General features: G+C 38.4%; 1 protein-coding gene across 11 annotated transcripts in view; it reads right to left on the bottom strand.

Moving 5' to 3' along the window:
• The window catches only part of Pdlim5 (PDZ and LIM domain 5), a 159,453-nt gene that overhangs the window by 34,543 nt on the left and 103,505 nt on the right, over positions 1 to 21,405 (bottom strand). For 5 of the 11 annotated variants that reach the window (XM_085835471.1, XM_085835472.1, XM_029475105.2 and 2 more), the window contains 4 exons: positions 10,821 to 10,940; positions 8,967 to 9,110; positions 7,854 to 7,985; positions 3,856 to 4,040 (listed from right to left, as the gene is read on the bottom strand). In XM_085835471.1, the coding sequence (XP_085691597.1) occupies positions 3,856 to 4,040; positions 7,854 to 7,985; positions 8,967 to 9,110; positions 10,821 to 10,940 (581 nt within the window). The remainder of the gene's footprint in view (positions 1 to 3,855; positions 4,041 to 7,853; positions 7,986 to 8,966; positions 9,111 to 10,820; positions 10,941 to 21,405) is intronic. The other 6 variants (XM_085835475.1, XM_085835477.1, XM_021157645.3 and 3 more) reach the window with 2 other exon arrangements.

The following is a 21,405-nucleotide window of genomic DNA, read 5'->3' as shown; positions in this document are numbered from 1 at the left end:
AATTCAATTAACAAAAAGTACAATATATGTTTTTAAAATCAAGTCTTCTCACACTATTTTCTAAACTATACAGCATAGTAAACACACTTCCTCACCTTTTGTGTCAAAGCATATCTGTGTGCTAGCCTTTGAACATTCCCACTTTTTGTTATGTAGGTATATCATGAAACATGTTTATAAAAATCACAGTTCTCATAGTATTTTTAAATAGCACATCAAAATACTCTGAAATGTTCTGCACCATTCTATTTCATTTGGGGGAATGCTGGCTACATGCAAGAGTACCAAGTTCCCACACAGTGAAACAGTTTTTGTTTTTGGAAGAAAAGGAAGTACTAACTATTGACTCTATCATCAAACAATGTATACATGTGCCAAGTTATCAGAATGTACCCCATAAAGATTTACAAATATGCCCCAACAAAATAAAGCTAGATAAATGCCATCTCCCAGCTATTACACTGATTTCAGAATCAACTATGTTAATCACAGACTGGAACTTGCTCATTCTGACCATCTTTCTCAGACAACCACTGGAGTTATTTTAAAATACTTAGATCAAGTCTGTTTTTCTTTCCTTTGTGGATAGCAGAGCAAATATATGAACTAACTAGGAAATCAAGCTCTTAGTGGGACAGCAGCCACGTCCCTGGCTTTCATGCCATGTGAGTCATCATGGCCCACTGACCTGTGCTGTCAGGTTCTGCTGCCCTTTGACCTGCACCGCTGCTTTCACAGGTGAACTAAGAAGCCATCAAGAACCACCAACCATGCCCTAATTCCAAAGGACTTGAAAGTCTTCATCAGAAATCTCTTAGAAATGTCAAATACTAATACTATGTTCTAAAGGCGTGTCATTTTGCTCTTTTAAATGACATACTTCCAGGTACTGTATAATAGAAACATGAGAGCCTGGAAATTAAGTTTTATTTTTAAATTCTACAAAGTAATATAAACTATTAGAATCTGTCTAGTAAGAAAGCATTAAATACGTATTTTTGTGTCCTCAGACTAAAGTGATAGCATTGTCTCAAATGTATTTTTGATTTTGAGTGAAGTGTCATGATGTAATTGAATTACAATCTCACAATAGAAAAAAATTTTGTTTGACAATACTGTTTTATTATATGTATGCTACTAGGTTATAATATTTCTCATATTAAATTATCTATAGTTTCTACAAACATATCATGTTTTAAATGCTAGGTATAAGGGTCATGACTACAGTTGCTGCTTGTCTGATTTGATTAGTCTCTTAAGAATCAGAGAAGAAAGGACTCTATCACCCTCTTGTGGTGGTTTTAATGTAGTGTTTTTCCCGGGAATTATTTTACTTAGAAAAGAATATTTTATTATGAGTTTTTGAATTATCTAATCATCAGCTACATTTTCTGTCCGGATTTCAGCTTTGACCTTAGAAATTAAGCGCTTTGTATCTTGTAAGACACTGTCCTGTCACATTCCAATGACATCAAAGCCATTTTTTTTCTTAAAATTATTTTGGTACTAAAAACACATGCAAGATAACTACAGCGAGTCCCTGTCACAATATACGGGCTTGAAGTGAATGGAAATAGCTCAATACGGCTATGCTTGATCACTACTTTCCTCCCAAAGAAATAGGTCGTGCTATGGCAATGACCAACAAGTGTCAGAGGCTAGTCTGAACATTTTGTTTTTAGAAATAATTTAGCAGTCTAATTCTTGTAAAGATCTCTATATTATATATAATGGCCGATCTTCTTTCCCTGAAAACACAGATACAGTCAGCCGTCCATTCTGAAGTTTCTATATTGGATAAAAAGTATCTGAGGGGAAAAAGAAGTACTAACCATCTACACACTTCTATTTCACATCATATCTCCTAAACAATGCAGCATAGCAGTATGTCCACATCCCTTACATTATATTGAGTAGGTAGATAACCTCTGGACAGTTTAAAGTCAGCAGAGGATGTGCACATGCTTTGGTGACTCGCTGAGTGTTAACAATTGGCTGCATAAGCACGGATAGAGGACTAGCCACTGGATTTTGGTCCACTTCCTTAGATAGTATGCCCATCCCTGGTGGCCTGCTAAACAGCTTCCCAGTGGGGCTTCCTGAGCCTCTTTCAAAACCAGTATGGAATAGTAAAGGGCCCAGTCTAGCGTTAGTGCATGAAACTGTGGATACTGCTCTTGGTTAACTGGAAAAGGAGGGAGTACACTAAAGACAGGCATAGGTAAAGACTTTCTGAATAGGATCCTGGCTATTTAGAAAAGAAGGCAAACGAATGACAAGCATGACCCTAGGAACTTAAAATGGGTTTGCACAATAAAGAAAATGGTCGATCAAAAAAAGAGGTCCCTACAGAATTAAAAAACAAACAAAACAAAACCTTTTACCAGGATGCATCTAACAAGAGAACTCATATCTAGAGTAGACAATTCAAAAAGTGAACATCAAGAAAACAAAAGACCTAACCCCCCAAATGTGCTATGGAACTGATCAGGGTTCTTCATGAGAAGAAATACAAATGGCTAATAAGGTATTCAACATCTCTCAATCATCAGGGAACACAAATATTATGTCCTTTTCAATAAGGGATTTGTGCCTCTGCAAGTGAGCCTGAGTCAATCTTCCATGCATACTGAGGGACAACTGTTCTTGGAGCTTCTCCACAGAATCAACAGCATGTACAAACATCACTATGACATAAAATAAGCAACAACACACTGATGAGGGCCTGAGCCAAAGCAATGGTGCAAAGGAGAGAAGAGGCGTGATACATACTGTATCGGAGCGCCTGCTGGTATTGGATACTGTGAGAATGAGGAGTCTAGTCTAAAGTTCATAATCTGCTGCTGATCAGAGGGCATATACCCCAGGGTAGGAAATCACATTTTCAGGCACACTGCATTTGAAATGTTACCAGGACACAGCAAGCATTTCAAAGGCCTTGAGGATACTGGAGATCATCAGACAAGATAGCAAATAATCAATGGTTAGGTACTGTAAGGAACTTAATGACACAGTACCCAGGAGAAGGGAAAAGCTGAACTTGGGGTTGGAAAGTCTCAAGGTATAATCCCATCATTTTAACAGAGGTAGTGTGTGTGTGTGTGTGTGTGTATACATGTTCTGTGAAAGCCCAAGGCCAACCTTGTGGTTGATTCCCAGGTGCTATCTGTGTAGTTCTATGAGCCAGGGTCTCCCACTGGCCTGGGACTTGCTGAGTAGGCCAGGTTGGCAGGCTGTGGAGCACTAGGGATCCTCCTATTTCCGTCTCCCTGTGCTTGGATTACAAGCACGTACAGACGGCTATGCAGGCTTTTTAACATGAGTTCTGGGGACTGAACTCAGACCTTCTGGCTAATGTGTTAGGAATTGACCAACTAAGCTACCTCCCTACTCCTAGCACAGCTATTTCTGTCGTTTACCCATAGACATTGCTTATGTTGGAGAAACAGTAGATGGTTTAGAATTCCTGACTTTTATATATCAGAAGATGGAGGGTCAGAGCGATGAATATTTGTATCTGAAGGTCTTATCTAGAGAGGTGACTGAGAATTCAGCTTTCTTCACTGAGCCTGAAGTGTTACGTGTCAGTATTTAAATACCTCCTTTCCAGTACTGTGTGCTCTTTCCCCTCTTGATTGATATGTCTCCAGAACAAGCAAAGGGCACGCGTGAGGCACAGAGGATGCTGCTGAGACATTCTGAAGAGCAAAGCAGCTGCTGAGATTCTGTATAGTTGTTCCTAGATCTTAAATAGTTGAGAATGGCTTTCACTAGCACAGTACTATTGTACCTGCTAGAACACATTTCAAACTTTCGCTCTAGAAAAGTCAAGAGTGCGGGATTTCTTTGGAATACCTGCTTGGTTTGGACGCTGCCAGCTAGGTGACTTGCCGCCGGTGGATCCTACAGGCTTGAAAGCAGCAGCGGAGCGGAGGCCAGCCACCGCGGGTCTGCTGGAACCTGGGCTCTCTGGGCCCTCAGACGCACTCAGAGGTGAAGCTCCAGATGACACCGATTGCTGAGAAGGCTCCTGGGTGCTACTGTAAGGAAGGAAGGGAACAGCTGTGGTGAGGGGGATCTATCTAGTTCAGCCATGAGCCTGGCTTCTCCAAACCCATTAAAGCTTTAAGGAAAACAAGATACCGGTGGACTTTTATTTTTTAAAAAAGAAAACTCTGAAAGTGGGTTGGGAGAATAGAACACATGTGACATTAAGTCGGAAGTGGAACACTGGCGAGGAGAGGAGAGGTGGTGAGTTAGAGAAGTGCAAAGAAGGAAATCAGCAAAACAATTATAATTATAACAATTATAAGGAAGTCTGCTTCCTTACAGGCAAATAATACACAAATAATTCTGAAATCATGAAGGACTTCCCTTTGTTAAGAAGAAAAAGCAGTTAACTTTTTTTTCTGTATGATGGAAGTTATTTTCAAATAGTCTACAATATGTTATGTAACCAATCCTCAAATTGAATTTTCCTTCTCTATCCCTAGTTAACATTTCAAAAGAATCATCAGATCAAGGACATTAGTTGCTGGAGTATCCGTAATAACCTGTATGAAATAGCATCAATGTTGCTCTTTTTATATATTATAGTACATCACAAACTGTTTTCCTGACACCTTGCCAGTCACCATTTTCCACTGTATAGTCACTCACCCATTCTGTAGTATTTAGACATCACATATACCAGACAGTGTAACAAAGAGACAATATCTCCTGCCTTGTAGAATGTCCAGTGTTTTAGGTTTCATAACACCAGGAAAAAAGAGATTCAACTACCATTATCTTTTCTCAATTCCAATAGGCAATTATTTTGCTTCTAGAGCCTATTATCTAAACTTTAAATAAGGTCATTAATACTTTGATGATTAAAAACTCCACATAGTTTAAGCAGAATAATTAAATATAAGATGCTTAGTCTATTTAGGGTATAGAATGTGAGCTTAACATATGAAAGGCTAGTAAACATACTGAAATAATAAAATATCTATATTCAACATATTTATCCATTACAAATAAATTAGTTTTAACTCACAATATACAGGAACTTCTTATTCTGAGATTAAATTACTCATGTATATTACACAAAACAATGAGCTACATAATCATAACTCTAAAGTCCAAATCATTGCCATTTAATCATCTGAAGGAATTAAAATTGACTTCCAGGATATCTTCCAAATGTATGAGTCAGTAAACTGGATGACAGGAATCCAGTGCTAAGACCAGTGAATCTGGGTGCTGGAAGGAGCAGTAATAGATGACCAAGGTATGAAAAACGTTGGGTGGCCTTGGCAGCCTTGCACATCTACATGGCCTGGTTCTATATGGTTACCTGCTGTGTACTACTCATCAACCCAATCTGCAGCAAGATGGATGTGGTTCAGTAAAGAATGCAATCCCAATACGGAAAACCATTCAAAGGAAAAATCGTGTGCCCTACCCTCTGAAAATCCTGTCTCAACTGAGAGGCACTTAGGCAGAAGAGGGGAACTCTAAATGGGAGTGACCAATGAGAGAGAGCAAAACTGAGTTACAGTCCAGCATGTCGGCCAAAGCCTGTAATCTATAGGGCTAAGTCAGCTCTCCTGCTGTGTCAAAGAAACTATGGCTTCTGGACATCCTTATTCTCGGCGCTACATTTTACTGTTCTTTCCAGGCAGACTTTGTATGACAGGTACCCTTCAACACCTTCCTTTTGCAAGCATCCAAGTTCTACCTGTGCTTAACAGAAGAACTGAAAGTACCCACTTAGTGCTGTGCTCAGATAGGCAGTTATCACACACTGTTCTATTTAACTCCTCAAGCTGCTACAAATTAATTACTTGTAATTAGTTTATCTATTTATCATCACTTATTTAATATCTGGCATATAAATGTACATTCACTTGTGATGGCTGTACCTTGTCTTCAGTACATTAAGATTACTTAAGGTTGGGAACTCTGCCATGCTAGGAGTATATTACTTAACCTTAGTAAAGTTCTTTATCTTCAAACAGTACAAATATATTGCCTTTCTCCCAGGGTTATAACAAGCATGAACTAAAGTACTTATACAATCCTCAACACTGAGTTAAGTGTTGAAAATGGCACTAATAATTGTGTCTATATTCTAAGTGTGTAGTTCAATGGTAATGATATTATTAGTGAATATGGTTACTAAATTAAAATTTCATATAACAATTTACTTATAAGTATAGTTTCAGTCCTGGATTTTAATCTGAGGTACAATTTTAAATTACAATTATTTCAATTAAGTTAAAAGTCCTATGAAGATTATTGCAAGCTAACATGTTTTAATTTAGGTTGTATTTTTTTATACAAGGGTTTATATAAATTCTCTCCCCACTAACACATAATACTTAAATTTTAAACTTACTTTTCAAACATTAAGGATCTGAGGCACACAATAAAGAAGCTATAAAAACCTAAGTCATGTGTACTTATGTACATTATGGTTATTTTTCCAGTGATAGAAACAGAACCCAGATCCTCAGCTCTTAGACAAGCATTCCACTGAGGCATACTCCTAACTCTACACCCTGTCTCAAATATCAAAATATGTGCAAAGCACGGACTACTAATGTTCCCTCTCACAGGGCTCCCAGAGAGCTTCTTTCAGGCTGGAGCTGCAGGTATTACCTATGTGATGCTGACCAAGGAACTCTGAAGGAGTAGATTCACATAACATTCCATCCAGTTCTTAAAGTGTGGTCCAACTAGACTCAAGAACCCAAAATTTAAACAACTTCAGTGTTTCCCCTTAGAAATGGTCTGCTCTCCCTGACGCCAACTTTACTAACTACTGTAGAACTGCAGTGTAGCATAATGAGAAGCTCTGTAATGCTGGGTAGCCAGAGACTGACAGCTCATTATAGCCGACCACCACTAGCTACAGTGGTAGACATTTACTTTACTACTGATTTTACACTTGACACAACATATGTTCTCTGGCTGACTCACTGAGATTACACATTTAGCCAACCATGGGCTATTTTTATCTCTGTATTATGCTTAGTAACTTCTGGGTTAACCATTAATTTTCTGTAATTGTTTCTGATTTTCTATAATTTGGCTCTGGAAAGGCTTAAGTGGTTGCCTATGGCACTATGGGAAGTGGTGAACCCTTGAGGAGGTGACCCTTGAGGAGGTGAGCACCATTGGGAGGCAGTCAGGTGATAAGCAGTGTGCCCTTACAGATAGCATGGGGACCCAGCCCCTCCCCTTTCCTTCCTTTCCTGCCACTGTGAGGTTAAACAGCTCAGCTCTAACACATGGTCCTGATCACAGGCACAAAAGCAATGGAGCCAGGCAAGCACACACCGAAACCCCAAACCACAAGCCACAATAATCCTTACCTCTGCACAAACTGCTTATCCCATGTATATTATCACAGCAATATAAAGCTGAACACATGCATTTAGCACATACAGTAAAAATTAAATAACTTTTCAAGTAAAATTCTCATGCATATGGACCATAAGATAGTAGTCAGCCATAATAACTATACTGCTTTCCATCTTTTAAAAATGCATGGATTATTAATCATTTGACTATGCTACTGCAGCTGTAGCCATGTAATAAAAGCCCAGATTCCACTACAGTTTAAATATTGGCAAAATTATTCATGACTTCATACCAAACATCAAAAGTGCTATTAAAGACATCGTAATGGATTAGAAGGTGAGCGGACAGGCAAATGAGAGAGCATACATGGGCTTGGGCACTGCATTGAACCTGCAGCTAATTCAACACCGCTTAGTTCTGCAACCTTTTCATCTGGCCTGTTACATCATAGTATGCTGTTAGAGGAAACAAACTTCCACACGCCATGATCCCTCCCATAGTACCTGCTCTTCTTAACATGGACAGAGCCACTTGACTCCTCAGAGGACTGAAGACAGGAAAGAGCTAGAGGCTTGGGAACAGTGCTGATGCAGAGTGCATCCAGAAGAGACTGGGAGTTTTCAGGGCTGAAGAGCCTGGCAAGCATTCAGAGAGGAGCGTCAGTGAAAACTTGCAGTGTCCACAAAAGAATGCCTGTCTTCAGTCTATGATCTGAGACATTTCCTTTAGGAGTGAGAAGGAGATAGGGAGGAGGAAGACAAAGACAAGTGCAAAGCAGTGGGGAGGGTGAATAGAAGCACAGAGGTTTCACTGTATTATTTGGCTTGGCCGGATGGCACACACCTTTAACCCCAGTACTTGAGAGACAGAGTCAGGCCAATCTTTCTTTCTGTGAGTTTGATTTAAAACAGTCTGGTCTACAAAGTGAGTTCCTTGGACAGCTAGGGCTATGCAGAGAGACCTTTTCTCAAATAAAAAAACAACTAAGGAAATTTTTATTACAGTCATGCAAGGCTAGCTTTCAAAAGCATTTAAGCCAGGCATGGTGGTGCACACCTTTAATCCCAGCACTCAGGAGGCAGAGGCAGGTGGATTTCTGAGTTCGAGGCCAGTCTGGTCTACAAAGTGAGTTCCAGGACAGCCAGGGCTATACAGAGGAATCCTGTCTCGAAAAAGCAAAAAAAAAAAAAAAAAAAAAAAAAAAAAAAAGCAAGCATTTACACCTATAAATGTGATAGAAATAATATAGAAACAAGGCACATAGAAGGACTGTTTCAGGGAATAACTAGGCTTTAATTCACCAATGTTGTGGAATACGATAGCATCATCAGAAATTTAATTTCTACCTGACTCAGCCTCAGCGACAACTGAAAGCTATAAACTCTAAAGTCTGTAGGAACGTAATACATGATAGTGAGCACAACTGAGAGATACGAATAGTGGGAGCTGTGAAAATGGAGCCATGGCTGCTTTTCAAGAACATTTTCCAATCCTGTGGACTTACTCACAGCCTGTGTGACACACATACAACACAAGGGGGAGCTCACTAAAGAACCCAGCCTCTGAACACTGGAAGACACTGGGACCACAGACATATACTGCACACATAATTCTACCTGGTTTTCGCAGCAAGAGCAGCAGACACAGTGGCAGCCGCATCACTGAGAACTACAGCACTGTATCTAGTAGGAGGGGAGAAGGCAGGAAAGTTTCCAAAACCTTCCAAAGCACCTTCTACAGTTCTTATAGAGCTGCTTACACTTGATAGGGAAAAAAAGACAGGGGGAAGAAAAAAATGAAAGTAAGAAAAGACAGCAGAATAAACACAAGTCGGCACCTATTCTAGATCAGTATTTAGACATGACGGTGAGCCACGTAAAGTGATGACAGTTATTTACGTCACTTACTAATTATATCCGAAATTTCAGACATTTAAATTTAATGCGTAAGCCTATGACTGTTTTTCATCAAGCACAATGTAATGTCAACCAAATCATATATCCCATATCATATATATACATAGACAACCAAGAAGAAAATGAATCTGAAAATAAAAGCTGCGTTTCTGTAAGCAGGGATAAGGGAATTTTCCTTAAAAAGTTTGTTTTTACATAAGACGTGCTGTCTGGGAGTAGACATATACCTAGTTCATGGCATTTTCATGAGATGTTTTAGAAGCAGAACTGCCTACATGTTTAGAAGCAACAGCGTTTATTAACATGAACAGGAAATAACTTTAAGATAATATAGGGTTGAGCTATTCTGGATGGTAAGAATCTATGGAAAAGTTAAACAGCATTCAAGAATATAAATAATCAAATCATCTTCTCGGCAAAATCCCACAGTTCTATTTTGACTTAGCTGTGTAAGGTTTTTAAATGAGATAAAATTTCATATTCAGAAGTGTCCTTATGACTTAAAAATAATTATTTTTTTCTTTCTTTACAAATAGTAAACTATCTGGGAAATAATTTACAGTCCATCATTATGAATGCAAGACTCTCAAAACTGGTGGTCAAGATTTATTGAATTTTTTTTCTAATTAAATAGGATAGTCTAAAAAACATGGTGTGGGATTTTCTTCTTATCTTCCTCTATGGGTTTAAGTTACTAATAATAACATGGCTATAGCACTGTAACTACTTTTTGGTTTAAAAAGTTGTGACAATGGCCACCTCCAACCCGTGATGAGGCCAAGTCCACAAAGGTTAAGAACTTGACTCCACTGATGTGATTACATGAATCACAGGAAAGAAAACTGAAGAAACTACAGGAAGTCACTTTTAACATATCTAGAAACAAAGGTGATCTGCATATCTGTAATCGGAACGGTATGGCTATGTATGCCGCTTTCAGTGCAGTGAGGACATGTGAGTGAGCGCTAGGGTGAAGAGCAGGTACCAAGAGAGTCAATGTGTGGGTCTCTCAGTCTCTCCTGTCTTTGAGTCAACGGTTACTATTGAGGGAAAGTGAATAAGAAATAGAAACAAGGTTTAAAATAATCAGCTAAAAATGTAACAGTAAGCCATTCTGTAGTCCAGGAAAAGAGGAAATTAATAAAGTTCTTCCCTCCAATGGTTAAAAAACTAATAATAAATATGAAAGAACTATCAATGCCGTGCAGGTCCTTCTCTACCATCTAAGAGCATGTCTGTCTGCAGCATGAGCTTGCTCTCTGCTTCTCTTCTTTCAGAGGTGAATGACTGAACTGAAGAGACTTAAGGCAAACTCGGGAAGTTAATTTAACATCTCAAAGTGAATAAACAAAAGACACAGGCTTCTTCATTCTGTATAAGAAGTTAAAAAGTAAACCAAAGCATACATAGAATATAAAAGCAGACTAAAGCAGTGTTCTGAGGCTAAGCATGTTTGTTAATGACATTAGCTCCTCAATCCACAACTGTGCTCCCATTTTCAGTGAGTTTAGTAGTTAGATTCATCACCGCATTGAAATGGAAAGAGAACTCTACCTAGAGCAAGTGGCTGCTTCCTTAGAAACTATGGCTACTTGACTATGAACTGTTAACAGCTGGGAAGCTGCAGGTGGGTGTGGTCCATTCTTAAGGAGGTCTTCCAGAGAACTGTAAAACCTAAGTTTTCAGAAGTAAAAAACAAGGCAAAGGTAAGATTAATGTAAAGTTGAGACTATGTTCACCATGCATACTGTCATTTAAGTGTCAGTAATTCACATCTAGGAATACTCTAATTGGTTCTTATTTCTAATTGGTAGCTACAAACTTAACCCTCAGCACCAAATATAGGCTATTCTCCCAAATCACTCAACATGGCTAAACCCATGTGATAACAGATGATGCTTAAAGGGAAAGGTGGCTGGGAAGTCCCATTCACTGATTACATGGCTTTGAATAACTTTTGAAAAAAATGTAAACTCCAAGAACGTAATAAGGTGTCAACATTTCGCATATGATACAAGGAATACATGGAATACAATACATGGGATTTGGACCACCTCTGTCTCCTCTTACTGTGTGCACTGGTTTGGGTAGGTACTACATTGTTGTAGATCTGAAAGCATAGGGATGGTATACATTGTGATGTATATAAAGGAAGTAGTATGTCTAGTCATACAGCCAACAGTTGCAAGCAGCTGTGGGGAATTTTTTTATGTAATTAAATTTTTTATAATAACACTTGCATACAATGTATTGTATTGATATTCTCAATTGCTACACATCCCCTTTTAACACTCTACAATTTATATAATACTTGTTATAAAGATGTTCTTTGATCGAAGTCCCCCAAGTATCTCCTGTACTCCTCTTTCCCAAATCTCTCTCCTGTTTCCATGTTCTGTTGTCATTGACTTTTCATTCTTTTTAAAATATATCTATGCCAATTTTTCCTTAGCCTGCAACATTAAATTCAGAAGAAATATTAGCAGGTAAAGAAAAGATGAAAACACAAAATGTTGGTTTCAAAGCAAGCAAGCACCAAATATAACATTGGGAAGATTTACAAGAAAAATACAAAATTGCCCATTTTCTTAAAAAGCCCGTATATGGAAAAATAGAATTGGTCAGCCATATTTCACTGATTCTTATATGGAAAATGTAAATGTAAGGTAAATAAACAGAAGAGGGGCACTTGTATTGCTCCTTATTAAAAATTGATCATCTCAGTAAAAATTGCAACAACTTGAGAAACTGCCATATAAAGTACCATGAGAGGTACAGACAAAGCTAAACAAAATTATACAGCACAAGTTAGTTAACTAGAGCCCAACGACCATGACCAGCCACCAACTTATTTTACAAAGATTACAAACTAAAAATACTTTCCATATTTTTACAAAACTAAGAATATTTCCCATGATTTCCCTCATGCAAAGTACATAGCATATTTCGGTACATATGCATAAAGTTTTATTGGGACACTATTAAGCTCATTCATTTATGTATGTATGTCTATTAATAGTATGTGGAGAGTTGAGTAATTATGGCACACTAAATTACCCACAAAATTCAATGTGTTTGTGATCTAGACATTTAGTAAGCCAGAAAGGAATAAAAGAAAAAGAAAAAGAAAAAAGAAAAAAAGAAAGAAAAGGGGTGTAAAGGTGTTGAGTTGGTGAGCTTTGTCCCAAAGAAAGAGAATAGTGCATACCTTTTGTACTGTTTGGTTTTGTGTGTCATCTAGACACAGCTGGAGTTATCAGAAAGAAAGGAGCCTCCTTTGAGGAAATGCCTCCATGAGATCCAACTGTAAGGCATTTTCTCAGTGATCAAGGGTGAGAGGGCCCATTGTGGGCAGTGCCATCTCTGGGCTGGAAGTCTTGGGTTCTATAAGAAGCAGGCTGAGCAAGCCAGGGGAAGCAAGCCAGTAAGTAACATCCCTCCATGGCCTCTGCATCAGCTCCTGCTTCCTGACCTGCTTGAGTTCCAGTCCTGACTTCTTTTGGTGATGAACAGAAATGTGGAAGTTTCCTCCCCAACTTGCTTCTTGGTCATGATGTTTGTGCAGGAATAGAACCCCTGCCTAAGACAGCTATCATACTGCTCTTTAAAGTACAAGCCTTGAGACATGTGTTGCTTAGTCCTTCCAGCACCAATGTATGGATAGCTGACTCTTCTAGCTGTTCCCCAGCATTCTCACTGAGTGCTTCCTCTCTCTAGCTTCTTGAAACAGATCAAACTCTGCTACTTCTGTGTTTCATTACATCTCTGTATCATACCTCACTTGATTGATTTCTAAGCATTCCTCTCACCTCAGTTTAAAGGAACCTCCTCTGTGATATTGTCACTGCTACATGTGTTCATAACACTTGTGTCTTCTCGCATGCAATGTGTTATTATTATAGTGTACTATTTGTGATTAATTTGTTTAAAGTCAAGACTTTCACTAAACAAAAAATTTCCTGAAATCAGAAACCATGATATAGATGGATACAAAATTAAATATAATACTTATCGTAAGTTAAACATTTACTGACTGAATTAGTGGAACTTCCTGTTTTCAAATACAGAGCTCATGATAATGTGTATACGTCTGTCTTAGAGCATTTGTAGCTAAGCAAACGTTATTATCTAGGAAAGGACACATGATCAAAGAAATTACTAGCGTTTAAAAACACATGCATAGAATGTGTTTTGTATTTAACAAGCCTTTGTATTTTAAGAGAACTATAGAGCATCTTAATTATTTACATGCTAACTAGTAATCAGAGTTTATTTGTAAACGACTGGGTTAAAGAAGTCTTCTGATGTGCCTAGAAGCTATGCTGACTGGAAATACTTGAGGATTAAAATTTAAATAACATATAATACTTTTAAAAGCTAGATTCCTCAAGTTTTGAACAATGCACTTGAGAAGTTTTCCACATGTCATACATGATTACCTATTTGTTATTTAGCCAGTTTGTAAAGACAGAAGGTTTATGACAGACTTTAGACTTCTAATATGGTGGAGACATCAACATGTATTCTCATCCTGGCAGTCCCTGATTCAATCCTCTTAGCGCTGAGAGTTCTGATTAACAGCACATCCAGAGCAGTCAAACTCTCTGCCTTGACTGCTGCTTAACTGTGCCTTCCATTTCCACAAGAAAGGTCGGAAGTCTTTGCTTGTCAGATATATCTGCAGAACCGGGCTTTCAGCCTTTGGCTGCTTTTCTCAGGAAAGATGAAGAAAGAGCAATTTGTGAACTGTGTGTTTCTCTGCAACTATGCCTAAGTGTTTTTTGCACCCATATTAATTATCTATCTAGGCAACTCAGTCACTATCCTCTTCACCATTCTGCAGGAGCAAATGAGAAGAATGCTTTCTGGCCTCCAGCCTGCACAGCTGTCGGGTATCCTTAAGCTGTCTCTCCAGCTCCTTCCTCAAGCACCTCAGAGCTCTCCTGCACCAGGCATTACAGATATGTGCCCTTCAAAATGCAGGAGTTCTTTTGAAAACATCATCAATAACAACAAAATACTTTCCACTTCTATTTCCTATGCCTCTTTCAGCCAAACTGAATAACAGTGTACTCACCACCTGTCACACTTCAGTCACAATATACTCATATTTTTGTCAAGGTCACTCATGACTTCTTATGATTAAATTGGATTGACAATTTGCATCTATCATGTTTTCACTGTGGTTAAAAACTACAAAACACAAAATGTGCTATCGATATTTTAATGTATAGTTAAATAACATTATGAACCAACTTTAAGTGTTTTCATTTTGCAAGTCCACAATACTCACCCACTCTACAATTCTACTCTGTTTACGTGAGTTTGGCACTGTTGATAGCTTACACGGGGAACCATCTATTCCCTGGTCTCAGTATCTGATTTAACTGACCATCTCTTGTTTTCAATACCACAACCCCACTACTTGTCAGATCAGTATTTCACTGCTATCCCTTCTTTCAGGTCACTGCCAGAGCAATATAATTTGTAGAAGGACATTATTCTCTTTTGTATCTTTAAGGAAAAATGTCTCACTGTCTCTCTCTCAGTGATCTGTCAACAACGGCCTATGCTGGGAATATACTTTTAGATTATTTTTTTCTGTGTGTCTCATATCAAAATTAACTTTATTTTAAAATGATCTCTTAATATTTTCCCCAAAGTATGTTATTCTATTTGATGACCATACTATTAACAGGAACTAGAAGAAACCCTTTACCTACATTACCTCTACCATGAATCTCCGATTCTATCACCATGCCCCTGAGTCCACCTTGAACCCATCATTTTTGCTCCATAACACAGTCACCATCCTTTGTCCACCTAGACTAAGTACTTTTACCAGTAGTGTGATAAGTATCTATTTTCTTTCTTACTTCACTATTACCAAATTTTGTCTAGTCTAGTCCTGTCTTCTTTTAATCAAAGTGCCTTAGAATATTTTTTCCATATCATCCTTTGTATTAAAAACTTCAGTGGGTATTTGCTGCACTTAGAACATCTAAAGTCCTTAGCAGGCTTTACAATTCACCAAGTGAACTATGAAACCTCTCAAGTTATCTCTGCAAACCACTTTTCTCTGTGAAAGCTCTCCTCAAAGGGTCACCTGCTAGAGCCTTTTTTCTTCAAGAAGCCTAAATGAAAAACTCCCTTGTGCTTCTCTTCTTGCCCATCCATCATTTCCTAGGCTCATACTCACCCTTTTCTGTCTTTCCTAATCCAGCTAACCCCCCTCACTGGCAGCACTCACAAATGCTATTCCTTCTGCTCTAACCCCCATGCCTTTTTGTTGTGGAGCTAGTGTTGTGCTTTAGAGAAGGAGTTGGACTGTAGAAATACTGGAGGATGAGAGAGAGATTGGAAATGATATTATATCTAGGAAGAATCCAAGTTCGTTCTGTGAAAAAGCTGATAGAAATCAGGAGGTAAGAGTGAGTAAGAGTGTTTAAAAAAAAATCTAGATTTTGTGCACATTACATGGAAATTTGGATTGCATGGCTGTCAAATTCCAAGACTTAAGCTTAGTTTTGGAAAAGCATATCCCAGAAGTGATATGAGTCAAAGAATTTAATCACCCAGTGCTACGCACACTCTAGTGAAGTCTGCTTGGCAGGCCAAGAGGCCTGGAAGTACTCATGAGGCAAAGAGTTTCAAGGAAACTCAACCTCCTGGAACCTTGGCATTCTCATAACCCGTATACTCATACCCTATCCCCACGTTCGTCTGGTGTATGGATCCACGTGCTCTCTTTTAGTATTATTTTATTTTAAGTGCCTTTAAAGATTGAATTCTGAAATAGCTAAGCTTTCACCAGTGTTGCAATGTCCTAGAAAATTCAGCAAGAATGATATCTATTCAGTAACATTCAAATTTACTTCTAGTAGAGATGTGAAACTAATTAGGGATTACAAAGAACGGAGCTATTCTAGCTCCGGCCTAGTCTGCAGTGGTTATTTAGGACAGTAGGCAGTCTCACCCAAACAAGGGAATACACAATGGCCTAGCTAATAGGTGGGTTTACCATGTAAGAGTTAGGGAATCCCACTGAGACAGGAATCTTCACTACAGCCAGGCATAGCAGGCTACATTGTATATTAGAAGTTGGTGAATTCTTCTGACAAATGGAGATTCTCCATAGATACTTAAAAGAACAGCCAAGTTACACTCATACAAGAATTTATCAAGGCCTAGGAAATAGGAGGTTTGAGGTATTGCAATTTTCATGAGAAGGTATGCTAGAGCAGAACCCCCTGGTGTTAGCTTTCACAAAGCTCAAAGGAGTAGCACAAATTGTGACTATATGTGTGAAATCCTTACCTGTCACTAGCTGACCTTAAGCAGAGCTGTTTTATCTTTACTATAAATATTACCTGGTTCCTGTAAGTTGTTTTGTGTCAGGTAACTTCAATGTACTTTGCCTGCCTTGACATCCTACCCCTTTGCTTTCTGTATTATATAAGACTGGTGTACACTTTGTGACAATACATTCAGGTATTTGGTGATTTGAAATACTGTCAGTGAGGTAACTGATAACAACTGTAGAATGAAGCAAAGAGGAGGCACTGAGACAGGTGACCCAGAGATGAGACTCTGAGACAGTCAGAAGACTGTTAACCATGAACCTTAGTGAGGAAAGAGATCGATGAATTGCCTTAAGTGGTTTATGCTCAGGAATTTAAATAAATGGGAATCCCTAACTAGTGTCTACTGACCTCAGCCTTCTCTTTCATATGGCACATCAGTAAAGTAAAACCCCCTTTGCATTTTTTGTCACACTGTATGTTCTTCTATGCTTCCCCAGCATTCTCGTTCTCCTATGATCTAGCCGCTGGAAAGTGAGTGGCACAAAGTAAGGACTTCATAGAGCTTTTGCTGGACTTTTTCTATTCCATGCCAAGGTCTTCTTCTGCCATCCAAGCTCACCCTGAACTATCCATTCTCCTCTCTCACCACCTTATGTAACTACAACTACAGGTGCACAGCATTGGTATTTGTTCTAGATTACTACTTATAAAGCCCAACACAATGTAAATGCTATAGAAATAGGTGTGATATTGTGTAGAGAATGGCTAGGAATAAAAGTCTATAGAATCTAGATGGAAAAAAGTTTAGATCCATAGTTGGGTGGATTTATGGATGAGGACCCACAGATATGGAGGGTCAAATAAACTAAGCGTGGGCTGGGGCCATTGCTAATCTATGAGGTCTGCAAGAAAAACAAAATGTTCAATGCATAATTTAACAATCTCCCATCCAAAAGTATATCAATGCACAGTAACTTCTTGGCTGCTTGTTTGTTTGTTTTTCAGGATTGTTATTTATGAAGCTCTTAGAAACCAATGTCAAGAACTAAAAGGTAATATATCCGGTGATATTTACTAGTACTGCACTTGTGTGCCATCAGATTTAGGAGCTACAAGAAATCCCAGTGGGGGCAGGGGGAGGTGATGGATGAGAAGTTCTATGAAACACTGTCTTTTGGGTATGACTGTATTTCATAAGGTTTACTTCCAAACATCTTGCTCTTAAAACACAAAGGAAGAATCTTCCTCTGGATCAGGTATTACAGAAGAGTCAAATATGTTGGTTTCAGCTGCACATAGATACATTAAACTTCGTATTTCTTATTCTCTAGAATTGGTCCAATTTCATAGATTCCCAATATATGTTTGAAGGATGGACTGGCAATAGATGCATATCTTCACAATACATGCTAAATTAGGGGGCAAGGTTGTGGAGCTCTCCACCCAGGTCAATGGTTGATCCTTTAAGCAGTATGATTTGCTTAAATTACAATAAATACAGGTCAATCGTTATTACTGTACAGAGGTCTTAAGACCTTTTCTTTGATGATTTGTTGAAATTACTATTCCCATCAACCATTTGAAATCCATGCTATGGTTAAATGTGATCTAACTCTTGAGAACTCATCCTGGGTCTTTTCAATTCTGCTCACTTGTCTTATCTCTCATTAGCCATGTGCTTAGGAATACCAGCTACAGGCTAAATAAATGGCTTAAAGGGTAAAAGTGCTCGCCACAGAAGTTTGAGTAACTATTAGAATCCCAAGACTGCAAAAGCTAACATGCCAAGAGTCATAGTCTCTGCTCTCTTTAGGGAGATGGGAGACAAAGACAGGGGAACTCCTAGAAACCCACAAGACCATTTGTAGTAAAAAAATAAGCAAAAGAAATTGTCTCAAACAAGATGTAAAGAAAAGAGCAGTACCAAAGGTTGTCACCTGATCTATGCACGTACACCATGGCACGAAAGTCACCAAATTCACACACATATGTGAACGTATACCTATACACACCACGTGCTCTTTCCTCCCCCACCTCCCACTATCAGAATGTCATCTAGATTTTCATGCCAAGTGCGCTCAAATTTAAACTAGTTTATTTAAAAGTAAACCTTTCCTTTAAAAAAAAAAGGGAAAAAGAATATTTTCCTCTTCTTATTCGTTTCTTTCCCATTCTTCAGCTAAAAAAAATGTAGACAATGCTTCTTAGCAATCACTGAGAAAAATATGAGTGGAGACAAAAATGAAACTGATTCAAAGAGTTTAGAATCGGTTTATATGTGAGCACCAGTTCCTTCCAGAGGCAAGTAAATCAAAACCCTTTCAGTGTGTGCTTCTGAAGTCCAGTTATTTTTGCTTCATTATATCTTTCAACAATAACAAAAAAAAAATCTCACAATAACCACTGAAAACACTGCTTCTTTCTTCCGCCTTTTTAACGCCCCAAATTAATGCTGCTTGGTAGTTTTATTTATTTAGATAGACGTGTGTTCTTGTTAGTCTGTATCAGAAACTTGACACAGCCACGTGTAACCTGGGAAGACAGAGCCTCAATTAAAGAAGCGGCCTGTGGCAATGCCTATGATGCACTATCTTTACTGAGATTCGTGGAGGACAGCCCAGTCAACTGTAGGCTGTATCAGCCCCGGGCAGGTGCATCTGTGCAGAGTTCCTCTTTGTTTTCTGCTTCAACTTCTTCCTTGACTTCCTGCCTAGAATTCCCTCAGAGATGCACTGAGCCCTGGAAAGCATAAGCCAAATCAACCCTTTCCTCCCCAAGTTGCCCTTGGTCAGGGTGTTTACCACAGCAACAGAAAGCAATCTAGATCAAGGTTCATTTTCTTAACATCATGTGATATGCTTACAATTTCCTTTATAGTTAAGAGCTACTAACATTTGCCTCCTTTCATGCGGCTTGATACCCTGATTTTTACTCTGTCTAACATGTTCCTTTTCCATAATAAAATTTCAAATTGCCTACTGTCTAACCAATGCATACAAGGATCTGAAGTTGTAAAATCTTCCAAAAGTTCACTCTCAGTTTCCTTCTTATGAATTGCTAGACACTACCGGGATAAAAAATCAAGTACATGAAAAAACAAAGTTACCTCAAATTTTCCCCAGGATTATCCACCTTTATTTAGTGTGTTCTGTCCAAAGCAGTAAGGTCAGCCACCAACAGAACAATTAATTACACACATGGGACCAGTGAGATGAGCGCCCAGCACTAAGGCAGACACGGGGGAGCTCAACAAACACCTTCCAATAGATACCGAAATGGAGGTACGGAAGAGAATGCTGGGACAAGGTGAGACAGGCTTTGAGATACTTGTAATTTATCAAGTTCTTTAAGAAAATAGAAATTAAGTTGTTATAATATCCTTCCCATCCTTTACTTTTAATCATGCAATGTATAAACTTTATTTCTTTGATAAGATTAAATAAGAAAAACATCTTTATATAAACATAAAAGCAGAATAACAGTTTTCTAAAATATCAATGTAGTTGAAATATATGAAATTAACTAGACTAAAAAGAGGTCAAACAAAACCTTCATCATGGTGAAACTGCCTATTATCAATGCTAAGTATTACAAGTTGTCATTTGTTTTATGGTAGAAAAAATTAGCCTGCAGGAGTCTTGTTTGATACTGCATTTTTGAACAGACAATAACAACATTGTGTTTATTCTGTGAAGGGAGGTGTGGAAGAAGTTAACTCGAGCAGCATCATAACATTTACCAATCTGACAAGTGTGCCCAAGTTCTAGGGCACTTGGCATATATTATGTGTGGACTCTATAAATAAATCGAGTCTACATATTAAAATGCTGATTCTTCTAATAAAGAACTTTATAAAATGTAATAAGCCACAAATAATTCGACAAAGTCATAAAGCAGTTTTTAAAGTATACAGAGAACAACGTACATATACATAAAAATACAGAGTAACTATGAACTGCCAGAACGACTCAAGTGTAATAATTACTTATGTTCAGTAGATGGCGACAGCTGCATTAGTCACAAACACACTGTTGATAAACCATAGAATAATGTACCAACAGAACTTTAAGGGAGGTCACGTACAAATACTCTGTATGCATTAGACACAAATGACTTGCTCATGTACTCGTATTTGACCTGTGACTCTTTTCCAGATTGTCATACGTACTACATAGGAATGCTTGAGGCAGTAGTAACTAGGGGATTCTAGCTATTTTCAGAACTATTTTATAAATTTAGACTGATGTTGGGGGTTCTGGTATTCTATCCTTTAGATTTAAGTGTGAGTGTCAACTGATCTCATAACAAATATCGGATGGGGAACAATCCTCACTTCCTCTGCAGAGCTTATGAAATAGCAGTTCAGGGTAACAAACATGCTTAACTAGCATGCACCCTTGTGTATGTGTAGGATGTGCACATATGCGTACATGCATGAGCATGTGGAGTCCAAAAGTCAGCAATGGTGTCTTGTTCTATCACCTTCCACTTTAATCTTAGGATGAGCTCTCCCTGAGCCCACAGCTCACCCACTGGGCAAGCCTAGCAGACCAGCAAGCAACTGGGACTCTTGTCTCCACCTCACTAGCACACTGGACGGGCTTGTTACATGTATTTGGAGTTAAACTCAGGTCCTCATGCTTGCAAGGGCAAGGACTTTATTGATAGAACCATCTCCCCAGGTCCTGTGTGTGTCTTGATAAATATGTTTCTGAAGTAGAACAATAAAAAAGACATGAAATCGGCCAGAAAGTTTTTTTCTAACTTTTATGGGCTCATATTTATTCGCCTATGAAAAATTTAAAAAAATAACATGCAAAAGAATATATTAGGGA

This window comes from Mus caroli, unplaced genomic scaffold (assembly GCF_978045245.1).
Source record: "Mus caroli unplaced genomic scaffold, Mus_caroli_1 scaffold_3, whole genome shotgun sequence".
NCBI classification, from domain to species: domain Eukaryota; kingdom Metazoa; phylum Chordata; class Mammalia; order Rodentia; family Muridae; genus Mus; species Mus caroli.
Note: the sequence above shows the minus strand (reverse complement) of the source record. Positions and strands in the feature narration are given on the sequence as shown.